This window comes from Lissotriton helveticus, chromosome 6, assembly GCF_964261635.1.
Source record: "Lissotriton helveticus chromosome 6, aLisHel1.1, whole genome shotgun sequence".
NCBI lineage: Eukaryota > Metazoa > Chordata > Amphibia > Caudata > Salamandridae > Lissotriton > Lissotriton helveticus.
This window is the reverse complement of record NC_136067.1, coordinates 2,039,682,062-2,039,710,005: the sequence shown is the minus strand read 5'-3', so window position 1 is coordinate 2,039,710,005 and position 27,944 is coordinate 2,039,682,062. Positions and strand designations below refer to the sequence as shown.

Here is a 27,944-nt window from a genome sequence, read left to right as displayed (position 1 = left end):
CTCAAGTTGTGATTTGTTAACTCATTGCCAAATCAGAAAATAGGGCTGCGTCTACATACCGAATACCAAATTAAAAGGGGTCTGTTTAGAGCTTACCTTCCAATTTGTGTTTTCTCATGGAATGTTTCAATGGTTTGCAAACTCAAATCATTGCTAGGTAATGGACACCTCAAAGGTGATAACCCACTCGCAAACAGGATGGAGTTCAATAGGGACACCTTCTCCTTTGTAAATGCCGTAGAAACATTTTTTAGGAGTGGGCAGTGGCAGCTGTGACCACTGCCTACTCGTAAAAAAATATATATACTTTCAAAACTTTTCTGTTTTTTAAACTCATACGGGTTAGCTTTAACCCTTTCGCTAATAGACCTTTCACCCCTGAATGCAAAGACCTTTTTTGGCTATTTGAGGCAGTTCGTGCTTAGACCTCCAGAACTTTTTCCCCTCACATAAGGTAGCCACCCCAAATTGGAGTCCCCCCCCCCCCCTAACATCCTGGGAATTCCAAAAGTACCTGGAGTTTGTGGATTCCCCAGGAGCGGATTTTGAAAGTAGCCAAAATATAGTAAACTTTTGAGAAGTTTTAGGAAAAATAAGCTTCTGTGTTTCAATCTTAAAATGGCATCAACAAAAGATTTAATGTGCTAAAGTCACCATTTTCCGGGCTATCGGAAACATGCAGAGCTGAATCAAAAATACTATTTTATCACCACAGTTTTGGCATTTTGGCAAGAGAAAGCCTGTTTTTCATAGTGTTGGCACTTTCAAACTACTTCCAGTTTGTGATGGAAATAAGGGTAAAACCCATGGGTGATCCAGGAAGGATGAAAAATAAACAATTCTGAAATCAGCAAGGTCAGTTGTGCAGCTCCCTCAAAGTTGTCCCCCAAAAACTTACTGTTGAAATATAAAAGTTTTGAAAAGGAGTACGAAAAAAACAATTTGTGATGACATTTTCATTTGTAACTTCTTGTCACAAAATTACATTTACTAGGACCTTCTGGTGGTGGGGATGTATAGAGTTTGTAGGTTCTCGAAGAACTAGAGGTACTCAGCGCCAACACCTGAACTGCACCATACAATGATTGTTCAATGGGTAGCAGGTATAGAGCAATTCCTATGGTAAAATATAAAGAGCGACTACCATAGGCCTACCGAATAGGTTTCGTCTTGTACATTTTTGTCATCCAGCACATTATCCCGGGTGCTGTGCCTCCAGGGATTGAAGAGCTACACAATTACTAGACACTGGGTCATGCAGCGTGATTTAGGAATACATGTTTGCCTCAGGATAGATTTATGGACACATTCCAAGACTTTTCAACGCAGAGACAGAAAGGAAAGTGCCTCGATGAAGTCAACAGCACTATGACATTCTGTGTGCGACTGCATAACTAGAGTATTTAACAGCCTGTGAAAAAGAGTAGCTTTCTAATGACTGAGACGTCACATCCCTCTTCCCCCAGGCCTGTATTAACCAAGCACCCATCTCCAGGGTTTTCCATTCAAAACACTGCTCGCACCATCCGTTTACCAGCAAGCCCCCAGCCACACAGTCTGTCTCAACCCCCTGGGAATCCGAGAACTGGACATAGCAACAACAACAAAATGCTCCCATTCATCAGGTAGAGTCCCTGAGGAACTAGCTGCCATGAATGTGCTTTGAAATTAGAGCTCCGAGAAGGAGGATGATGACAGGAAGAGGCTGCGGATGGGCACGCAGCAACATGGAAGGAGGTGGAAGGGACAAATGCTGCTCCCATTTGTCAAGTAGAGGGGGAATAATGAATAAACAGGGGCAGTGTTGGCATCACTTAATCTCAGCGCACCTAAAAACAAACAAAAATTAACCTGACCATATGGAATGTAACTGATGCTTTTCTAAAGCGCTTCAATACCTTTGCCCCCAAAATTTAATCTGACATTGTGTAATGTAACAAGAGCTCATGTAAAGCACTCCAGCACCTTTGGGTTGCTCGAGTTCACATTATATAAACATGCGTCAGAGAAAATGCAATGGGAGTTGCCCAAGCCTTGCCCTTAAATTTGCTGCAAGGTTGGGCTACTGAAGGTCAGGTGATCAAGGCTCGCTAAAACACAAGCAGTGAAGCGGGAGGGGTTTGGAACAAAAAGCATTACTTTGACTGGGATTGATGGCGGCCAAGAAGGATATCGCAAGGACTGGAAAGAGTGTCTATGCTCCATCTAAAGAGGGCTGGGTTAAGGGCACAGATTTCTGTGTGAGCTGGGAGCGCCCGATCTATCAATCTAGAGGTTGTCCTCAAACATGTTAAAATATGACAGAACTGGGCCAATTATAGAGGGATTCAGATAGAACCCTTCCCACCCAGGCCGTGGCTCCTTACCAAAGAGTTATACTCCTATGAGCCTGTATCAGGTTGGGTTTCACAAGGGGGGGATGCCTTGATTCCTTGGCTCGCTGTGGCCCCTTGGTTTTCTTTGGCCAATGGGGATAAGGTTTTTGACCTATTGGATCTGTGTACGCTGCAACAGGTGGATGTGTGGAACGATAATGCCAATGTGTTTTCAACTTTTGTAAGCTGTATGCCAGGCTTGGCTTTTGTTTTGCTTAAAAAAAAAAATGTTTCAAAAAGTGTCCTCCTTGGCATTCAAGGATCCTACCAGAGGGTTCAACACCAAGAAAATTACTTGATGGCACAGTCATTTCCAGAGGTGCAGGGCCTACGGGCACAGGGTCCATTACCTCACCCCACCCTGTATGATGCAGTACCACTTGGAGGTGTTGTTGTCTGTAAGCGCCTGTACCAGCCTCCTTTAGATGGATGGAAGACTTTCAACGCCAAACAGATGGTCCTCTGCTCTAAAAAGTTGATATGGAGCCAGGACTCGAACAGAGGCCTCTGATCACCACCTCTCCCAGGTGGCAGCCCCAACCCAGTTGTGACACATCTGTTACCACTGTCAACTCTGGATGCAGCAAAGAGAGGTGTCTGCTGCTGACCCAATCGAGGTCCATTAGCCACCACTGCAGATCTTTTGCCGCGTCCTTAGAAATCTGGATGTGGTCAGAGAGGTACCCTTGATTTTGGGCCCACTGAGACTTTGGATCCCATATATTCTACCTGGCATGCTTGACCAGCAGAATGCCACGAATCTCAGAAGCCTCAGAATTGACCTCCAGGACATAGGCTGAGAGATCAGGATCATAACCGGACTGTTCTTGACTTTCCTGCCCTGGGGAAAAACACGAAACCAAACCGTGTCCAGAATAGGTCTGATGAAGGGGGGTGCAGGCTTGTGGGCAGGGTCTAAAAAAGACTAAGGTGTGACTTTGGCACATCGTCAATGGTTTGAGTAGCCAACTTCCAGGAACCTAAATACACCCAGTGCTGCTTAATTTGTTGAAGAATAAATCTTGGGCTCAAAGCATTGCTCAGAAGCTCGCAGCTGGCTCCGGCGCACAGGATACGAAGTCTGCAATTAACATCATGCCTCTTTAACCAACTTTCAGGCTCTCTCTGCCCCTTTATCTCCCTAGCAGGTTCCTGTTCTTCTCCCTTTATGGCTATTCTTCTGCCTTTCTCTTTCTTTCTCCATTGTGTGTTTTCCCTCTCTTCCTCTCAGGAAATTTAGGATGAGGAAAAATGTAATGCAGGTTCAAACAAAATGAGTGCCGGTGGGCCTCATCAGCCACAAAAATTAGTGCTGGTAACCCCCATCTGCAACCACCGGCTCAAATTAAGTACCGAGTACACCCCTACATCAAACACCATGTAAACAATTTATGCATCCCCTACTGGTGCACCTATTACCCATTCAAGCACAGTACGCAATCTGGGGGTGCTGGTAGATCAGGACCTCCAACTGAATTCTCAGGTTAACAAAACTGTTGGCGCTTGCTTCTTGCTAATCCGAGTGCTGAGAAAGATCCTTCCTTTTTTGCCTAACTCTGCTAGAACGCAGGTTGTGAGGTGCGTAAGTCTCAGCAGACTTGATTACTGCAACTCTCTATATCTGGGTGCGCCTAACATCCTTATCGGGAAGCTGTACAGAATACAAGCCATTGCAGTGAAACTCGCTTTAAATAGGCAGCGAGGGACCTCAACCACATTAGCCTTGCGAGATTTGCATTGGCTGCCAATCCACCAGCGAATTCAATTCAAAGCACTATGCACGGTCTTTAGGGCAGCTCATGGAATGGACCCCAAGAACCTGCAAAGAAAATTCAGCTGGTATTCTCCAACTAGAAACCTTCGTTCTGCTTCTGCATTTCTGATGAATGTAGTCAGGTTCAGGCGGTCCAAAACAGGTGGCAGAACCTTCTCTGCCACTGCTTCTCGGCTATGGAACACTCTCCCTTTGGATCTACGTCAGGTCCAAAGTCTTATGGATTTCAGGAAAAAGTTGAAAACGTTTTTATTCCCTAGGCTGGGCAAATTTTTCCTTCCGATATCCTCTCTTTTTCTCCCTTCCTGTATCACACCTCGGTTGCCCCTATTAACTTCTGGTGGGGACTCTCTTTTTTAAGCGCCAGGATACCCGTCGGGTGATAGAGCGCTATATAAGCACCTCATTACATTACATCCAAGCCTAGAATTTAAAATCTCAAACGGGGTCTGATCTGAAGTCAGTTTTTAGGTTGAGCCTAGGCAGCATGCATGCACTGTCTGGAAGACCCTGTTATCTCCTTTATCGGCTTTTGGCAAGCCCATGAATTGCCATTTGTTCGTTGTTGTGCCAATTAGAAATACAGGGTTTTTATTGGTGAATTGGGTCAGATTCTCCCGCCTTTGCGTGCTTTAACTATGCCGAATGTAATCAACAGATGCGAAACCTGCTCCCTTCATCTGTTGATAAACACAGGAACTTAATTTTTTGCCTTTGACAACTGATACCCCATTAAAAATGGAAATCTTGGTTGTGAAAACCCAAATCTTTTCCTTCAGAAAGTATCACTAAAATTACAAATATCACATCAGTGACAATAGCTAATGTTCAACAAAACAAACATTTAGGCAACATGACTTTCATTATGCTGTATAATTTGTCCTCAGATCACAAGCTTCATCCTCTGTTCCAAATCTAAGAGTCGGGCTAGGAAATAAAATGATACAACGTATGAAGTAGGGATTGATTTCAAATTGTTCTTACACTAGCCGAAGCAGTTTGAGATCACAAACTTTGAAGTAAGAACAATTATTTTATAAATTTCACTCTAATAGGAATAACGAAAATCTTATGCATTTATTGAGGACTAAGATCATAAAAACAAAGAGAGGATAACTGGATGCTAGCATGCTCTCAGTTTCAATCCTAACATTCCTTGATATTTAATCAGATTTATGTTCTTACCACAGGGTTTGTCCAGTTCTTGAAGCATTGTAAAAATACAATGTTCCAGAAAGAGCTCCAAAGCATCTGAGCTCTTTGCCAGCAGAGACCGGATTACTGACTTCAACTCCTTACTTGCAAGACAGTAGGGATAATCTGGGGAAAAGTAGAGAGATATTAACATTTGTTTCTGTCCAGCTATCTCTGTAGACACTGTCAGCCGCTACCGTTACAAGTACAGCAGCTTCAGTTTCCTTAATGACATTGTACAGTTTTCACTCTTGGGCATTCGAAATACGACACACCGACTTTCAACATAAGTAAGAGGGAGTTCACTTTTAATTTACAATAATACAAAATGGACAGGGTTTACTAAATCACAATGAAGACTGAAAATTAAATAAAATGTACAAGTAACAGAAACAAAAACAAAAAAAAAGGGGACAAGTAACTCACAAAACACAGCAGCCATGACAGATTAGAGTGTTATAGGAAAGAGATAACTTGGGGTACAAAAAGTACAAATTATCCTTCCTGACAATTACAAATCACACTAACTTGTCCCGTTTGCCCAGAAAATATTCTGCACAGCATGCAATATTTTGCTAAACATCGACAAAGCCAAGCACATTGCCTTTGCGGGGTGAAAAGTCTTTAACAGTCACAAATATACCCTATACTGCTACCCATAACATGCACAACAGCAGTGCACTATTTCCTCGCACACAGAATACATACAATAAGAGACACACATATCAGTGAGTATAGCAAAGTAGACTTCCTCACATGGAGAAAAAGCACATTAGAAGCAGCCGTAGTACAAGCTTACTTTACACACTGCCAAAAGCCTCTACATTAATCCATCCTAGAGGAAGTCGAATTAAGAGATATGAAGTCAAACCTACTGTAAATTATTATTTGAGTCTCCTGTGAGAAGTTGGCCTGATGTGCAGTGTTCACTATTCTAGTGATCACTATATATCAGTCCAAACAACCCTTATTGATGATTGGTTGTAAGTCAACCTTATAGACCAGCTATCCTAGTAGCATGGATACGAGCAGTCTAAGGCGAAGACTCTAGAGGGCGTGTTAAGCCAGCTGTTTTACCATCACATTACCCCTTGAACACCCAGTGAAAGGACACCACACAAGTGTTATGAAAATAAACAATGTATTTATTAGAATCACAACAACCCTGTACTCTTTATGAGGACAGGGTGCTAGGCACACAACAAAACTCTTACGAAAATACTTAAGTTAGCACGTTATACACAAATGCCCGAGGGGCACGAAAAACCATATACTTAAAAAGTGGAATGCGAAATTACTAGCAGGTAAGTACAGTACTAATAGGCTTTGGAATCGCTAGGACTTAACTAGGGAATCGTTAGATTACTTCTAGGAGACCTAGGGGACTCGGGTGCAGAGTGTGCACTCTCACGCGGGATGCAGGACAAAGTCTATGGAGGCTAGTAAAGGCAAAGTTAGTGTTCACGGGCGAACCCGACCTGGTAGGAAGAAAACGACAGTGGATCCTGACCCTAGGATAGTGAGGCTATGCTGGGACACCGAAGTGCCGAAGTTACCTAGCCCAGGGGCTGCAGCTGCATAGGTCTGAAAAGACGTCGGGGATCTCGTTGCCGGACCAGGAGCCTGGAAGAAGGAAGTTGCTGGCAGGCGACCAGTGAAGGAAAGTTCGTTGGATCCAAGCCTGGATCGAGGAAGAAGAAACCTGAAAGCAGAGGGGACCAAGTTCTTGAATCACTAGCCAGTGATTAAGTGGGCACCAGGATGGCACCGGGCGAAGTCACCTCGACTAGGTGAGTGGGCGACGCTGGCTCTGCAGATCTCACGGACCAGGAGGCGTTGTCGGCGACCAGGATGGAGAGGCGAGCTGTCCCACGATGGATGAAGCTGTCGGCGTCGAAGTTACCCAGGATTGGGCAACAAGCCTTGGCTAATTCAAGCCCACGCGGTGGACTCAAAATGGCGTCTTGAGTGGACCAGGAGGGTCCGGGGTGCTCCTCTTTTGGAAGGGAGCAAGGGCCAGCCTGGAGCAACCAGACCAGCAGCAGAAATGTCGTCGGGCGTCGTTCAGAAGGCCACAAGCCAGCGGGCTAGTAGCCAAACAACGCGGTGAGCAGCAAAAAGCAGAAGGGCCCCACGCAGATCGTGGAGATGCTGGGAGGCTGCACTTCGGTGCTGGAGCTGCTCAGGGTCGGGGCTTCTCGGACCCCAAAGCACTCACCAGGAAATTACTCGGCGGGCTTGCTGGAAAGAAGTCGTGCAGTCTTGAAGATGGCCGGTCCCTCGAGGTCTCGTCACACCCACGAATCTCAGCGTGACTGATGATGCAGGTAGAGGTCAGAGGTGCCAGGGAAGCCGGTTCTCGTCGAGCTGGGCAGTCTTGATCCGGAGGAGAGACTTGCAGCAGACCGCAGTGTTCTTAAGATGGTGCCTGCGGATGCAGGGTGACTACTCCTTAGTCACAAGGGAGAAATCTTAGGAAGAAGTCTTGAGTTCCTTTCGTGGAAAGTAGTTTCAGGATTCAAAGATGATCTCCTTTGGAAGGGGGCCAGTTCCTACCTTTATCCTGTAAAAAGGGGCTGGCACGCGACTAAGTCCTGCCCTAGGGGTGGGACTAGGAGGGGGGTGGTTACACCCACTTCCTTGGCGGGCTTTTCCCCAGCACAGGGTCTGGAGTGACCCTGGAACTGGTTCCAGCCAGCCTATGCACAGTGAGCACCGGGGTGCCACGTGCAGTCACCTTCCTCTAAAGCCCTGCCTACCTACAATACACAAAACCCTGTCTGGGACGGTGCTGGCACCGCCCCTGGCAGGAAACCCTTTGTCCTTATCTCCTGCTCTGGGAGGACTCCCAGCAGCAGGAGGGCAGACTTGTGTCTCGGTGGCAGCATCCATTTTGTGGAGCTGAGGCTCTGTTTGACTTTAACCGGGGTTAGGGGTTACATACATGTCGTGTCCCTCTAGAAGGGTGGAATGCTAACCCCGTCGCCAGAATTGGCGAGGGGTTAGTATTCCAATTCGTATGACACCTTACTCGACATGTTTTGATAAAGCGATACCAGAGTTGGCATATAACCGCGAGGATTATAATGCACTTAAGAGTATATGGTATGCGATATCATGGAAACTGCTAAGGGATGGATCCCGAAAGCCGCAGACAGGCTCAGCTCATGCCAGAGCACCATCTCACACGATTCCAAGCACTCTGCCTTCAGGATTGTTAAGGCCTGCCATAGGAGTGACTGATAGGAGATCTGTGTGTCCATTTTTAGGGTTAGATATAGGTATACTATATCTAAAGCAAAGGGTGATTACACCACCTTGCCCCAGCTGTCAAGCAGCCAGTTGTGTCAGATTTGGATGGCCAGCCAGGGGTGGCATAATACATGCTGCAGCCCCTGGTAGGCCCTGGGTACACCTATGCCCTGGGTACCTAAGGTACACTGTACAGGGACTGGTAAGGTGACTCAGTATCCAATTTAGATATGTACCTAAGGTACATGGAATCCATTTTACAGAGAGAGCAGTAGGCCTGGGGTCCTGAATAGCAGGGCCCCAGGTCAACTAAGTCAGAAAACCAGCAAAACACCAGGCAAAAAGTTGGGGGCAACCATAGTCAGGGATCTACCTTCCTACATCTCCCAAATAAAGAATCTGGGAAATCATCCTGATGGCTTCTAGCATTTTCATCGCCAAAATAACTTGTAGTTAGAGGGCACAACTCGATGTAATACATGAATACCAGATCACCATCCAGATTACAGGATCTAGCAGATATAAGGGACCAAGTAATACACTGTGTAGTTTGCTTCAGTAGTGATAAACACCTTAAGAAATTGGTATCATCAATGAAACCAAGTAAATTATGTTGCTGGACCAAGTTGCTGTTGGATTTTGTAGGTTGAATCAATAGTCTTTAGATAAATTGGAGATATAGATTTGTGTTATTATTACAAATTGTTACTGTGAAAGGAGTGTAGTTAATTTTTTTTGAGAGTTTAACACTGTCAGTCATTACGATTTTGGAGAACAATGGGAGTCATTCAGGTTTGTCAAGTCAAATTTGGACTATGGTGTCAAGTGTGTTTCAGGGGAAAATGTGAAGTATTCCAAGGGTGTGTAAGGTTTGCCTTGCACTATCCCAGGCAAATAGTCTTGTAGAACTTATTAATAGTTTGGTGGTGGAGCTCCCACTTTGAACCAGAAGCTGTGGGATGGCCACAGAGGAAGCTCTGAACAGTATTGTGTGTGCACAAAGGACCACTATACATTTCACAACAGAAATGTCCCCATTTGATATGTTCAGAGGCAGTATTCTTCGTTCAAGTTGTGTCCTGACTGGCTGAAGCAGGGGATTACGTGGAATATATGATCACAAGGGTTGTGGAGAAGCACAAGAACAACAAGTTACTTACCTGGTGAATACTCTGAAAGCAGATTTTTCATCTTTAGACTATTCCCAGGAGCCAGACTGTATCCATAGGATTCTCTAGCAAAGCTTTTGTGCGCACATACATGGTGCATGTGGCTTTCTATAACCCTGTGCAGAGCCATATACAAGAGTCACCCCTTTGCGCCGATGTTGGTTTCTTCTCATCTTTCTTCTTCCCCGCCCTCAGACCTAGAGCGTAGAACAAAGGTTTAAGACAGTGTGCTGACTTTTTTTACTTGGAACCTTTTTAGATATTGAATAGGCCACTCTGCAGAACGGGGAGGTAGGAGGGCAGTGGAAATTGGTTGTCAAATTAAATATCCACAGAAAGAGAATTACTGAAGGCAACTCGTTCCTTTGATGAATAGTTTTAACCACAGATTCCTCACCTTTAGAAAAGATACTACAGCAGTACCTACCAAGGTGGAGGGTCTGGGGTGTGTAAACTAACCAAAAAGTCTTTACGAACAGAGCCACAGGACTGGACTGTGAAGACAGTAGTACTTTGTGAAGATGTGCAGAGAAGTCCACATTGCCAAGGTCCTCTTTTGCACTGCCTTGATTTTATCGGCACCATGAAAACCCACAAAGAGCTGGCCATCAACGCAATGGTCATTTGGGCAGTAAATGTAAATGCTCAGTACCCACTTAGGATCAAGTTCAAGCATCTTTTATTCCTCCTCCGAGGGGCTAGCCAGTCCTTAAATTGGGGAGCCCTGCCCCTATCCCATCTGCATGCAACTTTACGCTTTGCTAGTAGGAGGCCCAATGCCATGAAGCGCTTAGTGTTGCCTTTGCGTCCGGGGAGGTGCCCCAGAAGCCCAATTTCGTGTGTAAGTTCGAGCCCCTCCCCGATCAAGTCTCCCAGGGCCGCCGCCACCTCAGACTAATAGTGTGCCACAGACCTACACTCCCATGCAACATGTAGGGACCCCTCCCCCCCACAGCGGTCACATTTATCCTTGTCACGCAATTGAAGTTTATACATCTTCGCTGGAGTATAAAATATGCAGTGGAGGAATTTAAAGTGTATGATCTTAAAGTGTATGATCCTAAACAGACTAGTAGCTGTGATGAGCTCAGTCTGCTGACAACAGTAAGCCCAGGCTTCGTCCACAAGTGGATGACCCAGTTTCATTTCCCATCCCTGCCTTGCTTTCGTGGGCCCCGTTAATCCTGTCTCTATGGTTTCTTTGTATATACGTGATACAGTGTGTGGTGCACCAGCGCGTAAAGTCAAATGTAGCCGGAGCAGTGTGGGGGTTCCTCTGGGAATGTGGGTGTATTGGCCATGGCGTCGGAGCCATACGTACAGGAAGCGATCCATGGTTGTGGGGATGTGCCACCGAACAGTATCTCTGCACCTTTGAATCGCCCCTCCTGATACAGATCTCCCCACGTGTGTATCCCAAACCACAGAACATGCGCTTGCATATGCCTTCTTGTGCGACAGGTAGGGTAGGCAGATCTCGAATAGGGAGCAACGGAGAGTATAGCCCAGGTGTCTGGGCTCGTTTGGCTATGGCCCTCCACGCATTATTGGTACACGCCACTGTGGATCGGGAACCTCCAGCCATTTTGTTATTTACCCCTAAGAGGCCTGCAAAGGAGGCAGACGCCTCTATTTAGGGATGTCTGCAACGTAGATCAGGAGCGCTAGAAGGGATTCTGGGAGAATAGTAACGTTTCTCATTAGGGAGACACATTCAAATAACGCATTTCAATAAGCCCCAATGAATACTCAAGTCCATGTAAGGTGTGCAAAATCAGCTTTGGGCATGTTGCACTTTGGACAGCTGGAAGACCTAGTGGGTTCTGTTTTGGCAAGCATGCTGGGGGTAATGTATGCCCTGTGCAGGTATCTAAATTGGTGGAAGCTTAATCTTCGCACAGCAATAGAATCATCCTTTGTCAGTCAGTACACGACTGACAAAGGATGATACCCCATTGTCCTCTTCTCGTCGCAGGTGGGTGTCAGAGACTTTGGAAAGTTTGGAAATCAGCCCCCCACCTCCCTCGGTGGCAGATGTCAATCATCAGGAGCTATGAGTGGATACAGGCACGAAGAACAGCATAGAGGCGGCACATGAGGAAAAGATCCATCTGTGTGGCTTGGGCAAACCTGGCAGTGTCAGTGTGTGAGAGGAGAGGACCATTAGAGCTGGTATTCACCACGGCCACCCAGCTGCATATCCCCACGAGATTGTGTTAGAAACAGTAGTACTTGCCATCCGTTTATAAAACTGTGCATGGCAGTCGGGAGAAACAAGAAAGAACCTTGTTAGCAGGAGGCTAGTGGCTCTTCTGGCAAGTTTAAAATATTAGCCTTGGTGGATCCCGGGACATAATGCAACACTGCTAATTTTTAAATGAAGGCATTTAGAAACCACCAGAAATGTTCTACATCACTTGTAATGTTCAACAAAGCAGTTCAAGTGTTTGAAGGAGCTCTCCACCATCAAATAACTTGATACAAATTGTAATGTCCATAATACACGCCACTTGACACCTCAATCTATTCTATAACTAACCAAGTTTGAACAGCTTTCCATATCTGAAGATGCAGTGGATATGTAAATAGAAGACAAAATGTATCGTACCATATTCGTACGTATTTATCTATCTTAACTCGCTCCTATTTTAGTTATGTGCATAAAATGACGGAAGTATGGACACCTTACATTTTGCAATTGTCCCATGCCATACATATGTTTAATTTGATGATCTTCTTGCACATTAGGGTCGTTAATATGACCTCTAAAAACCTGAGCACTACACAAAAGCCCCTGTCCATCAGAACAGGAGTTTAATGTTTTAGTCTCATTATTCCTCGCTAGATAAGCTAAAGCTAAAACCACATACTCCTATTATCTTGTTATCCAATTAAACTAAGCTAGTGAAAGCTCAGTCCGCTGCACCTACACAATAGAGATTAATTTGGCATCTACAAGTCACGAGTTCTAACCTAACTGGGACAGCGCCGCCTCCGAATCCCACCATCAAATTGGATGAAGATAATTAGGACTGCCAAAAGACCATTCAATTTTTGAGCACACTAAAAGCGCCAAACAAGAATAGTTAAAATTATTTACAGCAGCAGAATGTGTGCATCTCACACACAGACACTCTACAGTTACATTCATTGCTTGATGTAGATTGTCAGATTCAGCAATGCCAGTCATTCATTCATTCATTTACTCATTCTGGTATAATTCCCTCTTGCTTTACTTAATCACCTATCTTTACTGAGACTAAAAACCATGGTCTGAGTCTACTCTTCGTCTGGTTTCATGCAGGTCTCCTGTCGCCACCATCCCTCTCAAAAAGCTTACTACCTAGAATAGTGGTTCTTAACCTTTGACTTCTGTGGACCCCGAAGTGTCAGCTTTTAGTTCATAAAGCAGAGGACACATGGAACGGTCATCTGTCTCAGAGAGCTACTTGCTAGACTAAGCTAAACTGAAGTTAAAACCCTACCTCACTTTTCATAGTTAAGCTGCAAGAGTGTGTTTGTGCTCCTTTAGATCGGTTTTCAGGCTCAGCACCCCAGAACCTTTGTGACTACTTTATTGTTTATTTAATGGTCTACATTCTTTCTATTTACTGTACTGGGTGGGTATAGCATTCCAAACTAGAATAAGAAAAGAGGAAGAGCTGAACTTTGTATCAAGTTGATGATTAGATTATGTTTAGGAAAATAATCTTCGAAATTGATTGTAATGGCATAAAGTTGTGAAGACAACCATTTGGCAGACTGGTTTTGGGTGCCCCCAAACATAAAATATGAAGGAGAATCATTTAATTTTCACATTCTCCCTTTCCATTCCTTTTTTAGGTCTCGTGGCGATTACAGCGCGAAGCGCTGTCTCGCCTGAGATCTATTGTTACCGACTGTGCTTTCCAGGAGACAGCACCTGGCCGCGCGCATTTCCTCTCCGAGAAGGCGATCGGAGCGGGCCACGCGCATGCGAACGCGCTCGCTGTGGCCAGCTGCTGTCTCCTGGGAAGCTCCAACACCACACACGCATGCGCATACACAGAGACACACACACGAGCGCCCATGCACGCACGCACCCATACATACATACAGAGAACCCACCCCCGCCGTCGCATACACACACGCGCGCACACAAGTGTACCGAGACCCCCCCAACAAGTAAGGCCCACTTAACGCCACTCCGGACTTCAGCCGCCACCGCGGGGCTCTCCCTCGGGCATGGGAGCCCCGCGTCACCAGCACTGCTTCTCTCCGTGGCACTCCGTGGGCGCGTGCGCGGGTTCCCGAAGACGGAAGTCCCGCCGCACGGAAGGTTTCGGTTTCGTTCACGTCTGAATCGCTGGGGGCGTGTGGCGAGTACCCTTCATTTCGAACCTGCCCTTCGCCAGGGATATCGTTGCTCTTATCAAAGCTTGTTAGTTTGAGCTACAGCCTTTGTTATGCTGTTTTTCCTTAACCCCGCCCTCATTATCTGGTAATGACAGTGACTGCCTTTACAGCCAGGTCTTATGCTCCATGTCAATGTCTCTACTTCTGAATCCCATTGGCATTCTACGTTTAATTTTGGGTTTAACCCAGTCATTGTCCTCACATCCCTTTGTCCCCACGCTCCAGTATCAGTCCATAATACCAGTGCCCAATGTCATTGTCCCCATGAATATGCCTGTTTTGCTGTGCCTTGTGCTTGTTTTTACGGTGTTGTCTTGCCGGTGTTGTAATGTCAGTGTCCCTCTGACATTGCCGCCTTGGCAGTGGGAGCGTCCCTATTCCAGTGTATTGTGTTCATTGCACCAAGTCTCAGAAGTGTCTCCTAGTTAATGCCAATCTCAAAGCCTCAGCATCCATATGACGTGACACAATGCACATGCTGCCAAATCAGTGCTCATGTGCCCATGTCTTCGTGCCCATGTCTTCATGTACATGTCACCTAGTCAGTCACTTTTTCATGCTCATTGACCTGTCTTACCTCCCCCTGCCAAGTCCCCCCTGCCAGCTTCCCTGTGTCAGTCTGTCCCCGTTAGTGGCCACTGCGAGTCTCCACATGTCTGTGCCCTTCAGTCAGTGTTCAAGGTCAGTTTATCAGTGACTGTCCGCGTGCCAGTGTCTCAGGATACTAGGCAGGACAGAATGTAACACGTCGCCACCCACAACTTGATCTGGCAGCTGTGAGGGACTCTGCAGCAAACCATGACGAGCAGGGAGGGAGGGGCGTAAAGTTGGGGACACTGCAACGAGATGGTTCTACACTGTACCGCACACGCGCACACACACACACACACAAATGCTCTCTCTCTCTCTAAATACGAAATTTCATACCTGGGGAGACTTTGCATTGAACCAGAGGAGATGTTTGCGTTGAACAGCAGTAACCAATTGATGGAAATGAACTCACCTAGCTATTTGGATTGAGGGATAACATCAAGGTTAATCATTCAGTAAAGGCCCACCAAACAAGTATCCTAGGAACACATGTTATTCACACATTCACCTTCCTAAGTTTTATCGATCCATTAGTCTTCATTGATCAGTCTATTATCGATAGTAATTCTTCTTCAAGTTTTAATTTTCTTTCACTCTCTTTCACTCTAGAACTTTAGAAAAAGTCAAAAAATTGCTTTAGTGGTATGATCAGTTGTTTCTCGGAACTGAATAGATGATTGTTCAGAATGCCGACGCAACTGTATACAATATCGTTGAGCAAACTTTCTGGATTTCATTCATCCAAGACTAAAGATTCAAGGATTCATGCATTCAAGACTAGAAGCTCTTTCTGTGCACCTCTTTGTCATAGGTACCTCTGCAGTCACAAGTGTCCTACTTCGCATTCCTCGCTCCTGACCTGCTATCGAACAGCCGTTGTGCATCAGCCCAGTACCACAGTAAGGGGGCCAAAGACCCTTATGCGAACAAGGGAAATATATGCACCCCCCACAGGTTGGCTAGCAAAAACGTCCACGATGGAGGTGCAACAGCCCCGTGCCTGAGCTGCATCATTAGAGCTGTGTGGATAATAACTGCGTCAGCCCCGTGCGTGAGGTGCATCATCAGAGTTGTGTGAATAATAACAGCTGTGAGCCCCTGCCTGAGGTGCATCATCAGAGCTGTGTGAATAATAACGGCGTCAGCCCGTGCCTGAGGTGCATCATCAGAGCTGTGTGAATAATAACTGCGTCAGCCCCTTGCGTGAGGTGCATCATCAGAGCTGTGTGAATAATAACAACTGAGCAACAGCGTGCTCTTGCACACACTCTCACTGCTCACCAATTCAAAGTTTGCTAAACATTTTATGCAACGCATTGTCATACACAATGCCAATAGCTCAAACTTTAATGCTGCGAGACCTATTGCATTGTAAATGCTTGTTTTAATTGCTTCCCATGCTTTTTAGGGGGGGGGCAGAGGGGAGGTGAAGAGTGTGTATTGTTAAAGTGAAACAATGCTGGGGGGCGATGCATAGCAATTAATACTTGTACTCATGATCAAGGCTGTGCAAATGGGGGGTCCAAACATAGCACTACACAAACTGTTTAACTGTTCAATACAGTCTACCTACAGCACCACTGGTCGAGCACAAACGGCCACAACACCCCCTGAATTTTCTCACGGAAATAGTATAACATTGTGCATCTGTAAAGATCCCTTACACTCGGAAGGCTACCTCGGCACTGAATAACAGACGTTTAATGTTATCAAACTCAGTGGTTCTCATTTTATCGTTCTCAAAGGGATGGAAATTGAGTGGACCCACTGAGATTTGAACCGGTGACCATCAGATGAAATGGTTCCTGGCGTGGATGCATTAATCTACTAGACCCACCGGAACCCATCATATAAAGGTAAATTACATCCCGTATGCGCAAGCAACTGTGCATTGCAAGACAATAGTTATATAGGAGGCATTATTGGGAGCCTCTATAGGGTAAACACTACAGGTAGAGTCCACTATAACATTTTAATCATGAGAATTGATAACTGAAATGTTACAGGGAGTGCTCTCACACCAACACAAAAACTAAAAAAAATACCAGGTCTAAAATCCTCAAGATGCTCATTAAGTGACAATAGTAGCAGATGTTTCTCTCTTTGGATGTTTTTCACATTTAGGAAGCCACTCGGTCTACCACATACTCCTTTTACCTTAGTGTGTTTTGAGAAATGAGCACAGGAGCTCTGCCGGCACAAAAACAACATTCAACATTTTCAAAGGAGGTATAAAGTCAGAGCGCAGATATCGCAAAGACAGTGCTCAACATTTGCAAAAGAATGAGATAGTTACAAAGTCAAGAGCATGATCTGAAGAAGCTCAGCTACTGTGAAAGTAAATAAAATGAATCAGTGGCCAGAACAGATTCTCAAACACCAATTATATCCATGACTGACCATATGAATGATTTATCTTATCAAATACAAAGCCCCCACTACAATAAAAATTATTTAACAAAGTAGTAGGACTCCGTTCCAATACTGCAGCAGCCATCACAGATCTTTTAGGACACTAAACTATTTTTTCACGTAACACAGATGTTAAAACCTCCCCCACTATATATTCATCAACAACTAAAGCCAAATGAACATTTTCTAATGAGAGAGGACACAGTTTTTCCTCGCTTGAAAGTAAAAGCAACTACCTACACATGAGACTAATAACAAGCAATATACCTTTAAGACTGACAAAAGCACCCTCCTCTTAGGAATACTAGACCCTAGCTACCTTAAATTTATTTGTGATTCACTTAAAGTCGAAAAACAACAGACTAGGCATTTCTCTAAGAAATTGTAATCACGCTGTGCATAGCACTAGACAAACAATTAAAACATAACTCATATCTTGAGTATCCATTTGACAAAGCAGTCAGGAATCAATGGGAGAGGAGTTGGCCTAACGGCTAGGGCGCTCGACCTCGGACCTGTGGATCTGGGTTCGAGTCTCGGTAACGACGCCAAAACCTCCTGTGATTCTGGGCAAATCACTTAATCTCCCCGTGGCTAAAATGAATGTGTGTCCGTCCTCATGTAACGTAACTGGTGCTATGTAAAGCGCTCTGATACCTGATTCGGTTTGGGTCTAGTTCGCGCTATATAAAACTCTGCAAAAAAAAAAAAAAGAATCATATGGGGAAACTTCTAACCCATCTACCTAAAGTACACTATGGAGGTTCTGTGATGAGGAGAGCCAGCCAGACACTAAGAAGGGGAACACTCCACTTATAACGAATAGGGATAGACCTGTCTCACCTCTCTTCCCACAGCAGCCGGAGAACTGGAAACGGGCAGACCCATCCCCTATTCCAGCCCTCGGACGAAACTGGTGCTTGTTTCTTTAATTGGGCCGAGTTTGCTGACAGTTCCGCCCCCTTTGATGACGTTGTGGAGCCAGACCCGGTAAAACCAGGAAGTGAAGAAGGGAAGGTGTGTCTTCCACCGGAGGAGAAAGCGAACGCGGCGAGAGAGAGGAGAGACGACTCCGAGGAGGAGACTGGACGAAGAGGAGAGAGAGGAGCCCACCCGACGACCACTGGAGCCAGGAGGCCAACGACACGGCGTGTCGCCCAGCTACGCTTCAAGGGAAGCGTGGCTCACACAGGTACGTTCGCGTATCTCGGGCTGGGCGGGGAAGAAGTGTTTTAAGCCCCCGTAACCTCACCTACGAGAATCCCAGTCACTCCCCCTCTCCTGAGCACTACCGGCACAAAATACCCAGTCGTTTTCTTTTTGCCTATGGTTTTGCACCGAGTGACTCCTCACCCCCTTTCCTGAGAACTGTACATATCTGGACACCCGACTGAATTCAGTCTTTATATTCTTTTCTTATTTGCATGCTCCTGACCGGCGATTGGCCCTGTGACCACACTGGAGGGGAGAAAAAAATGGAAAAGGCATCCTAAGAGGCCGCGGATCTCCGGATAAAGAACAGGAGGCGTCCCTTCCTTATTATAGACTTAGTCCTAGGAGAAAGAAACAACTAAAACCAATAAAAACTAGGTTAAAACCATTTGATGACTCCGCGGTTTCCTCTGTCCCACTAACAGGTTCTTAATAAGATAAAGATATGTGATTAATCTTGTAGTGTAGCTATAGCTTTGTTTGCTCTTAAGTCGTGCCATCTTCACAATCCTCGTACATGATTTCAAAGTCTTACAGGGTGGGACATCAGACATTAAGAATGCAATAGTTAAAGTTTGCTTTATCTCTAATTTTATAAGAATAAACACAATTGCAGTTCAACATATGTAAACAGGTTAGATACGATTATCCATGCAAGGTTTACAGACTTAGGAAACCTAAACAGATGACCTGAAGAATTCAGATCGCAAATAATATTTTATAGATTTTATAGAACCAGAGATAGGTTTAAAGGAAAAAAATGGGCTCCGAGATAAGCATTTACAGTCCCAATTTTTATTCGGGGGGCTTACAAGGGTATAGTCTTCTGCAAAGACATTTTCCGAAGAACATTTTCCTTTATTTTATTGAAAAAAAACTAACTTTTTCGTCGAAACAATTATGGTCCTCTATTGCTTGGCACCTTGTATAAAAACTCTTATGGTACTCGACAAAGCTACTAACGAATTCCCTTAAAAATACTGTTTCTTCTGTGCAGCATTCCAATATGCAGGCTTAGCTCTACTAAATGCAGAATAAATAAAATAGGTGTTTATAAAAATGACACAAAAAGACAATGCAGTTGTGCTACCAGTGTGAAACACCTGACTTTCCAATGAGTGGCTACTGACCATGCGTATGCTGGCTGACAGTTGGTTCACTTTTGGGAGCTTGTAACTTGAAGTTCAAGTATCCTGCAAGATCTTTCAACCATACAGAAGGGTTTTCAGGAAACATGTTCTGGCTTTTCGTCAATTCTGCTTGAAGGTCAGCCAAATCAAGCTGGAGGATAAATACAAATAAAATAAACACATTAAGAAATTGTAGAACTTCAAAAGAAACAAAAACTTTAATTACATTATGGCTTTGAAAATTCATGAATTGGTTTATTAACGTTGAAATACACATTAATCTTATAATTTCACTAGAAATTTCCAAAAAGTAACATGAATAAAGTCTCTACAACAATCGGCAAGCACAGGAGTGTTCATCACCAAACAACAAAATGACACAGGAGACCATTTTTAACATTGACACATCTGCCTTGAAAATGCTTTGCAATCAAAGTGCAAACTATAAAACCTGTTTGCATAATTTGGAGATTGGTATAGTACTGCTAACTAGGAAACTAGTGCACATTTAAAAACAAGAAGTCTATTCCTGAACAACATAGAAATGTGAGTTTTGTGAAGGATGGCTGAGAAAGAAAGCTCTGGTCCTAGAAGTGAGCAAGAAAATATTTACAAAGAACAGAAATTACTTTTAATGATGCACTGTTTGAGTGAGGACTAAAATTATACAGAGGGCCCGCTGGAAGAAAGGGCCTAATATAGAATGCTTTACACAAGTTCTATATATGGAGGATAAAATGCATCAAATCAGGCTACATTTATTAGTAACATAGCTCATTATAGAAATCAAGTAGGAATAAGAGAATGTAAAAATAGTATTCGGGAACTGAATACTGGCGGTTCCCCTCGCCTGGAGCAGTGTAGCTGATTCCCCTTTACTATGAAATGCAATCTTAATTTCAATAAGGGAAAGTAAACTTTCAGAAATTATTAATTGGTAGCTCATAAAAGCACGTTTTGTTACTTTTATGGTAAGGTAATACACCTTCATACAGCTGGATACAATCCTACGAAAACACTATTTAACTGTAAATTACTAATTAAAGACAGCGTGAGCTTTTGACTTAAGAGCCAATGGTCAATTTGAACGTTTATAAATGAAAGAAATAAAGGCATAAAATCCTTATACTTGTAGCTGAAAAAATGTCTTAGTCAAAATGGCTCATAGAACAAAGACTGACTGGAATGGAGCAAATATTGTGTTCCAAAACATCGTTTTTAACTAAAAGGTTTTAACTTGGGCCATACACAGTACATCACCAGAACTGGTCATAGCAATTCTAATACGTCCATTATACATCTCTGTGAGTCTATTTCAGCGATAGACATTTTTTAAATAACTTTTTTTAAACCACAAATCCAAAGCTGTAGCATGCACTCATTAAGCACATCGTATTCCCTATCGAAAACATGACCAAAGGCAAAATTTGATGATATCATTGCAGACTTTTGAGAAAACTGATTGCTTCTTTGGGCAGAAATGAAGTGCTGGATTGTCTACAAGCAAACAAATATCTTTTGACAGGAATATGCTATTGCAAACCAAGCCTATAATTTACTGCAATATCATGCAGCCATCATATTGCAATTCTGATTAGTTTTGCTGAAGCCCATAAAAAAACTCCGTAAAAAAAAGACAACAAATCAAAATTACGTGTTTCATTTTATCAGCATTGGGCCCTTCTTTGACACAGATAACTTGTTTCTGCATCTTCACTACATACACTGAGTGCCCACGTTATTTTTCTAGGTTAACAAATTGTTTGTACCACTGAAGTAGTTCATGTACAGTGAATCATGTGTCAGACTCATGGGGTGCGCCTTAGTCCTCCTGCTCACCAAGCACATTTCAATACTCGAACACGGACACCAGTCAGCCTAGAAAAGGGATGCAGTTGTACACGAAGAGCTCTTTGATTACACATGCTAGTGGATCGGTTTCTCTGATGTAAATTGGGAACATGTAGACTGCTTGCACGTCAAAACCTATTTTCTATGACTAACACTTTCCTTACCTAACATATCCACACACCTCCGCTACTGCAAACATGACTTAGAAATAAGTAGCCAGTGAATTAGACATTAAAGAGGGGGAAGCAAAAATACTTACTGCTTTCACAGCTTCCTCTATAGTCCGAAATTTCCCCGGTTTGGGTGAGGCATCACTAGTAGGAGTCTTCTTGGCACTTTTGGCTGTGCTGGATTTCTTAGGTTGCAGGTCTGTGGCAGGGGTTGGAGGCATTTGTTCCTTGTTTTGTTTCTTCATTGTTTTTTCAAAACCCAGTTCAAAGATAGTGTCTGACGTTTTGATAGGAGCTAAAATAGAACAAACAGAAAAATTATTAGTGACCGATTCAAATTTTACAGAGATTTGTCAAGTGACAAAAAAGGTAACGACCAATATTGAAAGAACGGTACACTTTACTTCATACCTACAAGAAGCACACACGGCAGACAGCAACACACACTATCAAGTAAACATGGGGGCATGGCCAAGCTGGTGGCCAATGCAGGCGCGTTTTGCTGAAGCTCTACACCGGGCCCTACACCGGGTCCTACATCAACTACCCCCCGGGGGCTGGAATAATCCCTTGCAACACACTGTCGGCAGTGGCAACTGAACGCAGCCGGTGGTCCGATCACAGAGCAGCGATCGACCCCCTAGTGCTATTTAAACGGGGGGTGACATTTCAAGTTAGCGAAGGTAACACAGATCGCCCTTCACATCTGGTAAACATTGAGGGAGTTTCGCTTAACTTCAAATTTGATTCTTGTTCACATTTAACTATGCTGGGTGAAGACATTTTAAAAAAAACATCTGAGTGATAAAGTCAAACTCGAGTGCTGTGAGATAAATCCCTTGGGGTATGGGGGGATGGGAGTTACTATTAAAATGGCAGGATGTTTTTTAGCTAATATTTCTCTAGGTAGTAAAATGATTACATGGAAAGTTTATGTAGCAAAACATGGAGACGCACTTCTAGGTTCTACGTCTTCTGGGTGTACGTCTCAATCCTAATGCCTCCCCACAAGTAGAAGTTCAGGAAGTGGAAGATATAGCCTCTGTTTGCAGCACAATTTGAGGAAGTGTTTAGGGACAAACTTGGGTGTCTTAAGGGTTACAAGCATAAGATCAAACTAAGGGTGAGAGCTGTGCCTATTGTGGCAAAAGTTAGACGGATTCCTTTGAATGAGCAGCCACATGTAGAGAAAGATTGATAAATTGATCAAATTGGGGGGTTATAGAACCCGTGGAGGCCACACAATGGTTGGCTCCCATTGTTGTTGCAAAAAAGGCCAATGGTGATATTCGCTTATGTGTTGACTTACGTGCCTTGAATAAAGAAATAATAGTTAAGTTTCCCTTGCCCAACATAGATGAGATGGTTAGCACGTTAGTCAGCGCTAAATACTTTACGACCCTTGATTTAGCGCCGGCGTACCATCAAGTTGAATTGGATGTTTCCTCCCAAGAATTAACTGCATTTGTTACTCCCATGGGAACATACAAGTTTCTAAGAAAGCCTTTAGGGCTTATTTCAGCTGCTTCTGTGTTACAGCGTATAATGTCGTGTGTTCTTAAAGTACTCTGTGGGGTCAAGTGTTACCAAGACGATCTGCTTATCTTTGGTAGCTCCATGAAGGAAAATAATGCCCGTGTGACTGCTGTTTTGAAGCGTCTAAGAGATGCAGGTCTGTCTTTGAGAAAAGACAGGTGTAAATTTGGTGTAGAGGAGGTTAATTATCGGGGTCACAGAATCACAGGTGTGAGCGTGTTTCCCAAGAAAGAACTTGTCGATACCATAGTCAACATAGCGGAACCTGTTAATAAGGATGAGCTTCTCTCCTTTCTTGGTATGGTCGAATTTTATTGTAAGTTCATATCGTACTATGCCAAGAAGACTCACAATTTGCGGAAACTTACTGTTAAGAACTGTGTTTTTGAATGGTCAGCTGGTTGTAGGGAGGAGTTTATTAATCTTAAAGATGAATTAGGCAAGGTTTCTTCTCTTCAGACGTTTGATCCTTTGGATCCAACTTTTATTTTGACGGATGCCAGAGATAAGGGCCTAGGGGCCATTCTTTTTCAGAGAAAGGATTGTTGGATTACGTGTGCTTCCAGATGTCTCAGGGGTTCTGAGTTTAATTACTCAGTTATAGAGAAATAATCTTTGGCCATTTATTGGGCCATGAGAAAGTTTAGGAATCTTATCTGGGACATAAAAGTGAATGTACTTTCTGATCACAAACCTTTAAACGAGGTGTTCTCAAAGAAAGGTCTGGATTCCATTTCTTCCAGGATTAAGAGGTGGATAATTTCTCTACAGGAATTTAATTTTGATGTGGATTACGTTCCTGGTGTAGCCAACAAGTCCGCTGATTGTTTGTCAAGATTGGTCATAGAAAATGTATGAGATAATGAAGAAGTACCTAATGATGATGATGTTGTCAATGTCTGTGAAATTACGGAAGGTACTGTGAATGAAACTGAATGGAAGAGTGAAATTGAGAAGGATGATGAACTTAAGAGGACTATTCAGATGTTGTACAACAAGGGTAAACTGGAAAAACCTTGGTCTCTTGTTTCTGATGAACTCTCTGTTATGGATGGACTTTTAGCTAGAGTAAACAAGCTCGTTCCTCCTCATGGGGTAAGGAAAAGACTGCTTGACTTTACGCATTGTGGTCATCTTGGAATAGTCAAGACTAAGGAATTATTGAGACAACAGTTCTGATGGCCAGGTATGGATCTGGACATTGGAATAATGTTTCGTGAGTGCATGAAGTGTAGTGCTAGTGATAAGATTCTCAAGACAAGACAATCTCCGATTGAGAGAAGTTGGCCTGATGTGCAGTGTTCACTATTCTAGTGATCACTATATATCAGTCCAAACAACCCTTATTGATGATTGGTTGTAAGTCAACCTTATAGACCAGCTATCCTAGTAGCATGGATACGAGCAGTCTAAGGCTAAGACTCTAGAGGGCGTGTTAAGCCAGCTGTTTTACCATCACATTACCCCTTGAACACCCAGTGAAAGGACACCACACAAGTGTTATGAAAATAAACAGTGTATTTATTAGAATCACAACAACCCTGTACTCTTTATGAGGACAGGGTGCTAGGCACACAACAAAACTCTTACGAAAATACTTAAGTTAGCACGTTATACACAAATGCCAGAGGGGCACGAAAAACCATATACTTTAAAAGTGGAATGCGAATTACTAGCAGGTAAGTAACAGTTCTAATAGGCTTTGGAATCGCTAGGACTTGACTAGGGAATCGTTAGATTACTACTAGGAGGCCCAGGGGACTCGGGTGCAGAGTGTGCACTCTCACGCGGGATGCGGGACAAAGTCTATGGAGGCTAGTAAAGGCAAAGTTAGTGTTCACGGGCGAACCCGACCTGGTAGGAAGAAAACGACAGTGGATCCTGACCCTAGGATAGTGAGGCTATGCTGGGACACCGAAGTGCCGAAGTTACCTAGCCCAGGGGCTGCAGCTGCATAGGTCTGAAAAGACGTCGGGGATCTCGTTGCCGGACCAGGAGCCTGGAAGGAAGAAGTTGCTGGCAGGCGACCAGTGAAGAAAAGTTCGATGGATCCAAGCCTGGATCAAGGAAGAAGAAAACCTGAAAGCAGAGGGGACCAAGTTCTTGAATCACTAGCCAGTGATTAAGTGGGCACCAGGATGGCACCGGGCGAAGTCACCGCAGTCAGGTGAGTGGGCGCTGCTGGGCTCTGCAGTCTCTCGGACCAGGAGGCGTTGTCGGCGACCAGGATGGAGGTGCGAGCTGTCCCACGAAGGTTCTTGCTGTCGACGTCGCTGGACCCAGGATTGGGCAACAAGTCTTGGCAAATGCAAGGCCCACGCGGTGGACCTAAAATGGCGTCTTGGGTGGACCAGGAGGGTCCAGGGTACTTCTCCGATGGAGGGAAGCAAGGGCCAGTCTGGAGCAACCAGACCAGCAGCAGAAATGTCGTCGGGCGTCGTCAGGAAGGCCACAAGCCAGCGGGCTAGTAGCCAAACAACGCGGTGAGCAGTAAAAAGCAGAAGGGCCCCACGCAGATCGTGGAGATGCTGGGGGGCTGCTCTTCGGTGCTGGAGCTGCTCAGGGTGGGGGCTTCTCGGACCCCAAAGCACTCACCAGGAATTCACTCGGCGGGCTTGTTGTTCAGAAGTCGTGCAGTCTTGAAGATGGCCGGTCCCTCGAGGTCTCGTCACACCCACGAATCTCAGCGTGACTGATGATGCAGGTAGAGGTCAGAGGTGCCAGGGAAGCCGGTTCTCGTCGAGCTGGGCAGTCGGATTCCGGAGGAAGGACTTGCAGCAGACCGCAGTGTTCTGTAGATGGTGCCTGCGGATGCAGGGTGACTACTCCTTAGTCACAAGGGAGAAATCTTAGGAAGAAGTCTTGAGTTCCTTTCGTGGAAAGTAGTTTCAGGATTCAAAGATGATCTGATTTGGAAGGGGGCCAGTCTCTACCTTTATCCTGTAAAAAGGGGCTGGCACGCGACTAAGTCCTGCCCTATGGGTGGGACTAGGAGGGGGGTGGTTACACCCACTTCCTTGGCGGGCTTTTCCCCAGCACAGGGTCTGGAGTGACCCTGGAACTGGTTCCAGCCAGCCTATGCACAGTGAGCACCGGGGTGCCACGTGCAGTCACCTTCCTCTAAAGCCCTGCCTACCTACAATACACAAAACCCTGTCTGGGACGGTGCTGGCACCGCCCCTGGCAGGAAACCCTTTGTCCTTATCTCCTGCTCTGGGAGGACTCCCAGCAGCAGGAGGGCAGACTTGTGTCTCGGTGGCAGCATCCATTTTGTGGAGCTGAGGCTCTGTTTGACTTTAACCGGGGTTAGGGGTTACATACATGTCGTGTCCCTCTAGAAGGGTGGAATGCTAACCCCGTCGCCAGAATTGGCGAGGGGTTAGTATTCCAATTCGTATGACACCTTACTCGACATGTTTTGATAAAGCGATACCAGAGTTGGCATATAACCGCGAGTATTATAATGCACTTAAGAGTATATGGTATGCGATATCGTGGAAACGGCTAAGGGATGGATCCCGAAAGCCGCAGACAGGCTCAGCTCATGCCAGAGCACCATCTCACACGATTCCAAGCACTCTGCCTTCAGGATTGTTAAGGCCTGCCATAGGAGTGACTGATAGGAGATCTGTGTGTCCATTTTAGGGTTAGATATAGGTATACTATATCTAAAGCAAAGGGTGATTACACCACCTTGCCCCAGCTGTCGTGCAGCCAGTTGTGTCAGATTTGGATGGCCAGCCAGGGGTGGCATAATACATGCTGCAGCCCCTGGTAGGCCCTGGGTACACCTATGCCCTGGGTACCTAAGGTACACTGTACAGGGACTGATAAGGTGACTCAGTATCCAATTAGATATGTACCTAGGGTACATGGAATCCATTTTACAGAGAGAGCAGTAGGCCTGGGGCCCTGAATAGCAGGGTCCCAGGTCAACTAAGTCAGAAAACCAGCAAAACACCAGGCAAAAAGTTGGGGGCAACCATAGTCAGGGATCTACCTTCCTACATAACCCCCCCCCCAAACGAAAGGAGATAAGGCTAGCCTTGCCAGGTAAGCCTATATTGCCTGAGTGGCCATATAAGGAAGTACCAGCACTGGCATGGTTACCCCCTATCTCATGGTCCACTAAGCAATCCCTCACCCTAAGGGTGTCTGAGGGTCTCCACCATAGGGAATCTCTACCTGTGGTGTGTTTTGTCAAAGAAAAAGGCGGGTGCTGAGATGGAGTACTGAAGTGAGGCTCCACCAATTTTGGGCTCAGCTTCCTCCAATCATTTTCCACCATAGAGGCCTTTCTTTCAAAGACTGAGTTGTTTTGGGCTCTCAGGGTCAACCTCTGGCTACCTACAGCTGGAGGTTGGGTCCCTCTGTTTGGCTTACTGGAGGGACAGGTCAGGTCTGGGGCCCTCAGGTCCCAAGTTTGGCTGTGCCCAACAGTGTCCATCTGTGGGAGGTCCCTAACTAATTTTAAGGGGGATCCCTCAGGAGTATGTTTTATTTTCACTTGGCTAGGACTACTAGCTTCAGTGCCCTTAATCTGCTGATTGGGAAATTCTTTTGGACAGGGGGCCCCTTGGGGTCCAACACTGGCCTCCCTGACCTCTACAGCCCTGGGCTGACTGAGGCAGGGTAGAGAGGGGCAGGTTACCTGCTCCAGACTGGGTCCCACCTTGGAAGGGTCCACTGACATCAGGGGCTCTGCCAGGCTAGGCCTGACTACCTCTGTGGCAGTTCCTTCACAAGGGGTCAGATCAGTTCCCTGAGGAGGCTGATCCTTTCCTAAAGTCTGGTGGGAGGGAGATTTCTCTTCCTCCTCAATACTCTCTGTCTGAGTGGAGTGATCCATAGTTTCAGGCTTCACAACACTATCATCTGTCTGA

At 45.0% G+C, this 27,944-nt stretch overlaps 1 protein-coding gene across 1 annotated transcript in view; it reads right to left on the bottom strand.

Moving 5' to 3' along the window:
- Window positions 1-27,944, bottom strand: part of TMEM214 (transmembrane protein 214) — a 418,213-nt gene that overhangs the window by 339,508 nt on the left and 50,761 nt on the right. Inside the window, exons 2-4 of the mRNA XM_078650054.1 lie at window positions 21,615-21,820; window positions 19,505-19,655; window positions 5,335-5,469 (exon numbers count right to left, since the gene is read on the bottom strand). Of these exons, the coding sequence (XP_078506180.1) occupies window positions 5,335-5,469; window positions 19,505-19,655; window positions 21,615-21,820 (492 nt within the window). The remainder of the gene's footprint in view (window positions 1-5,334; window positions 5,470-19,504; window positions 19,656-21,614; window positions 21,821-27,944) is intronic.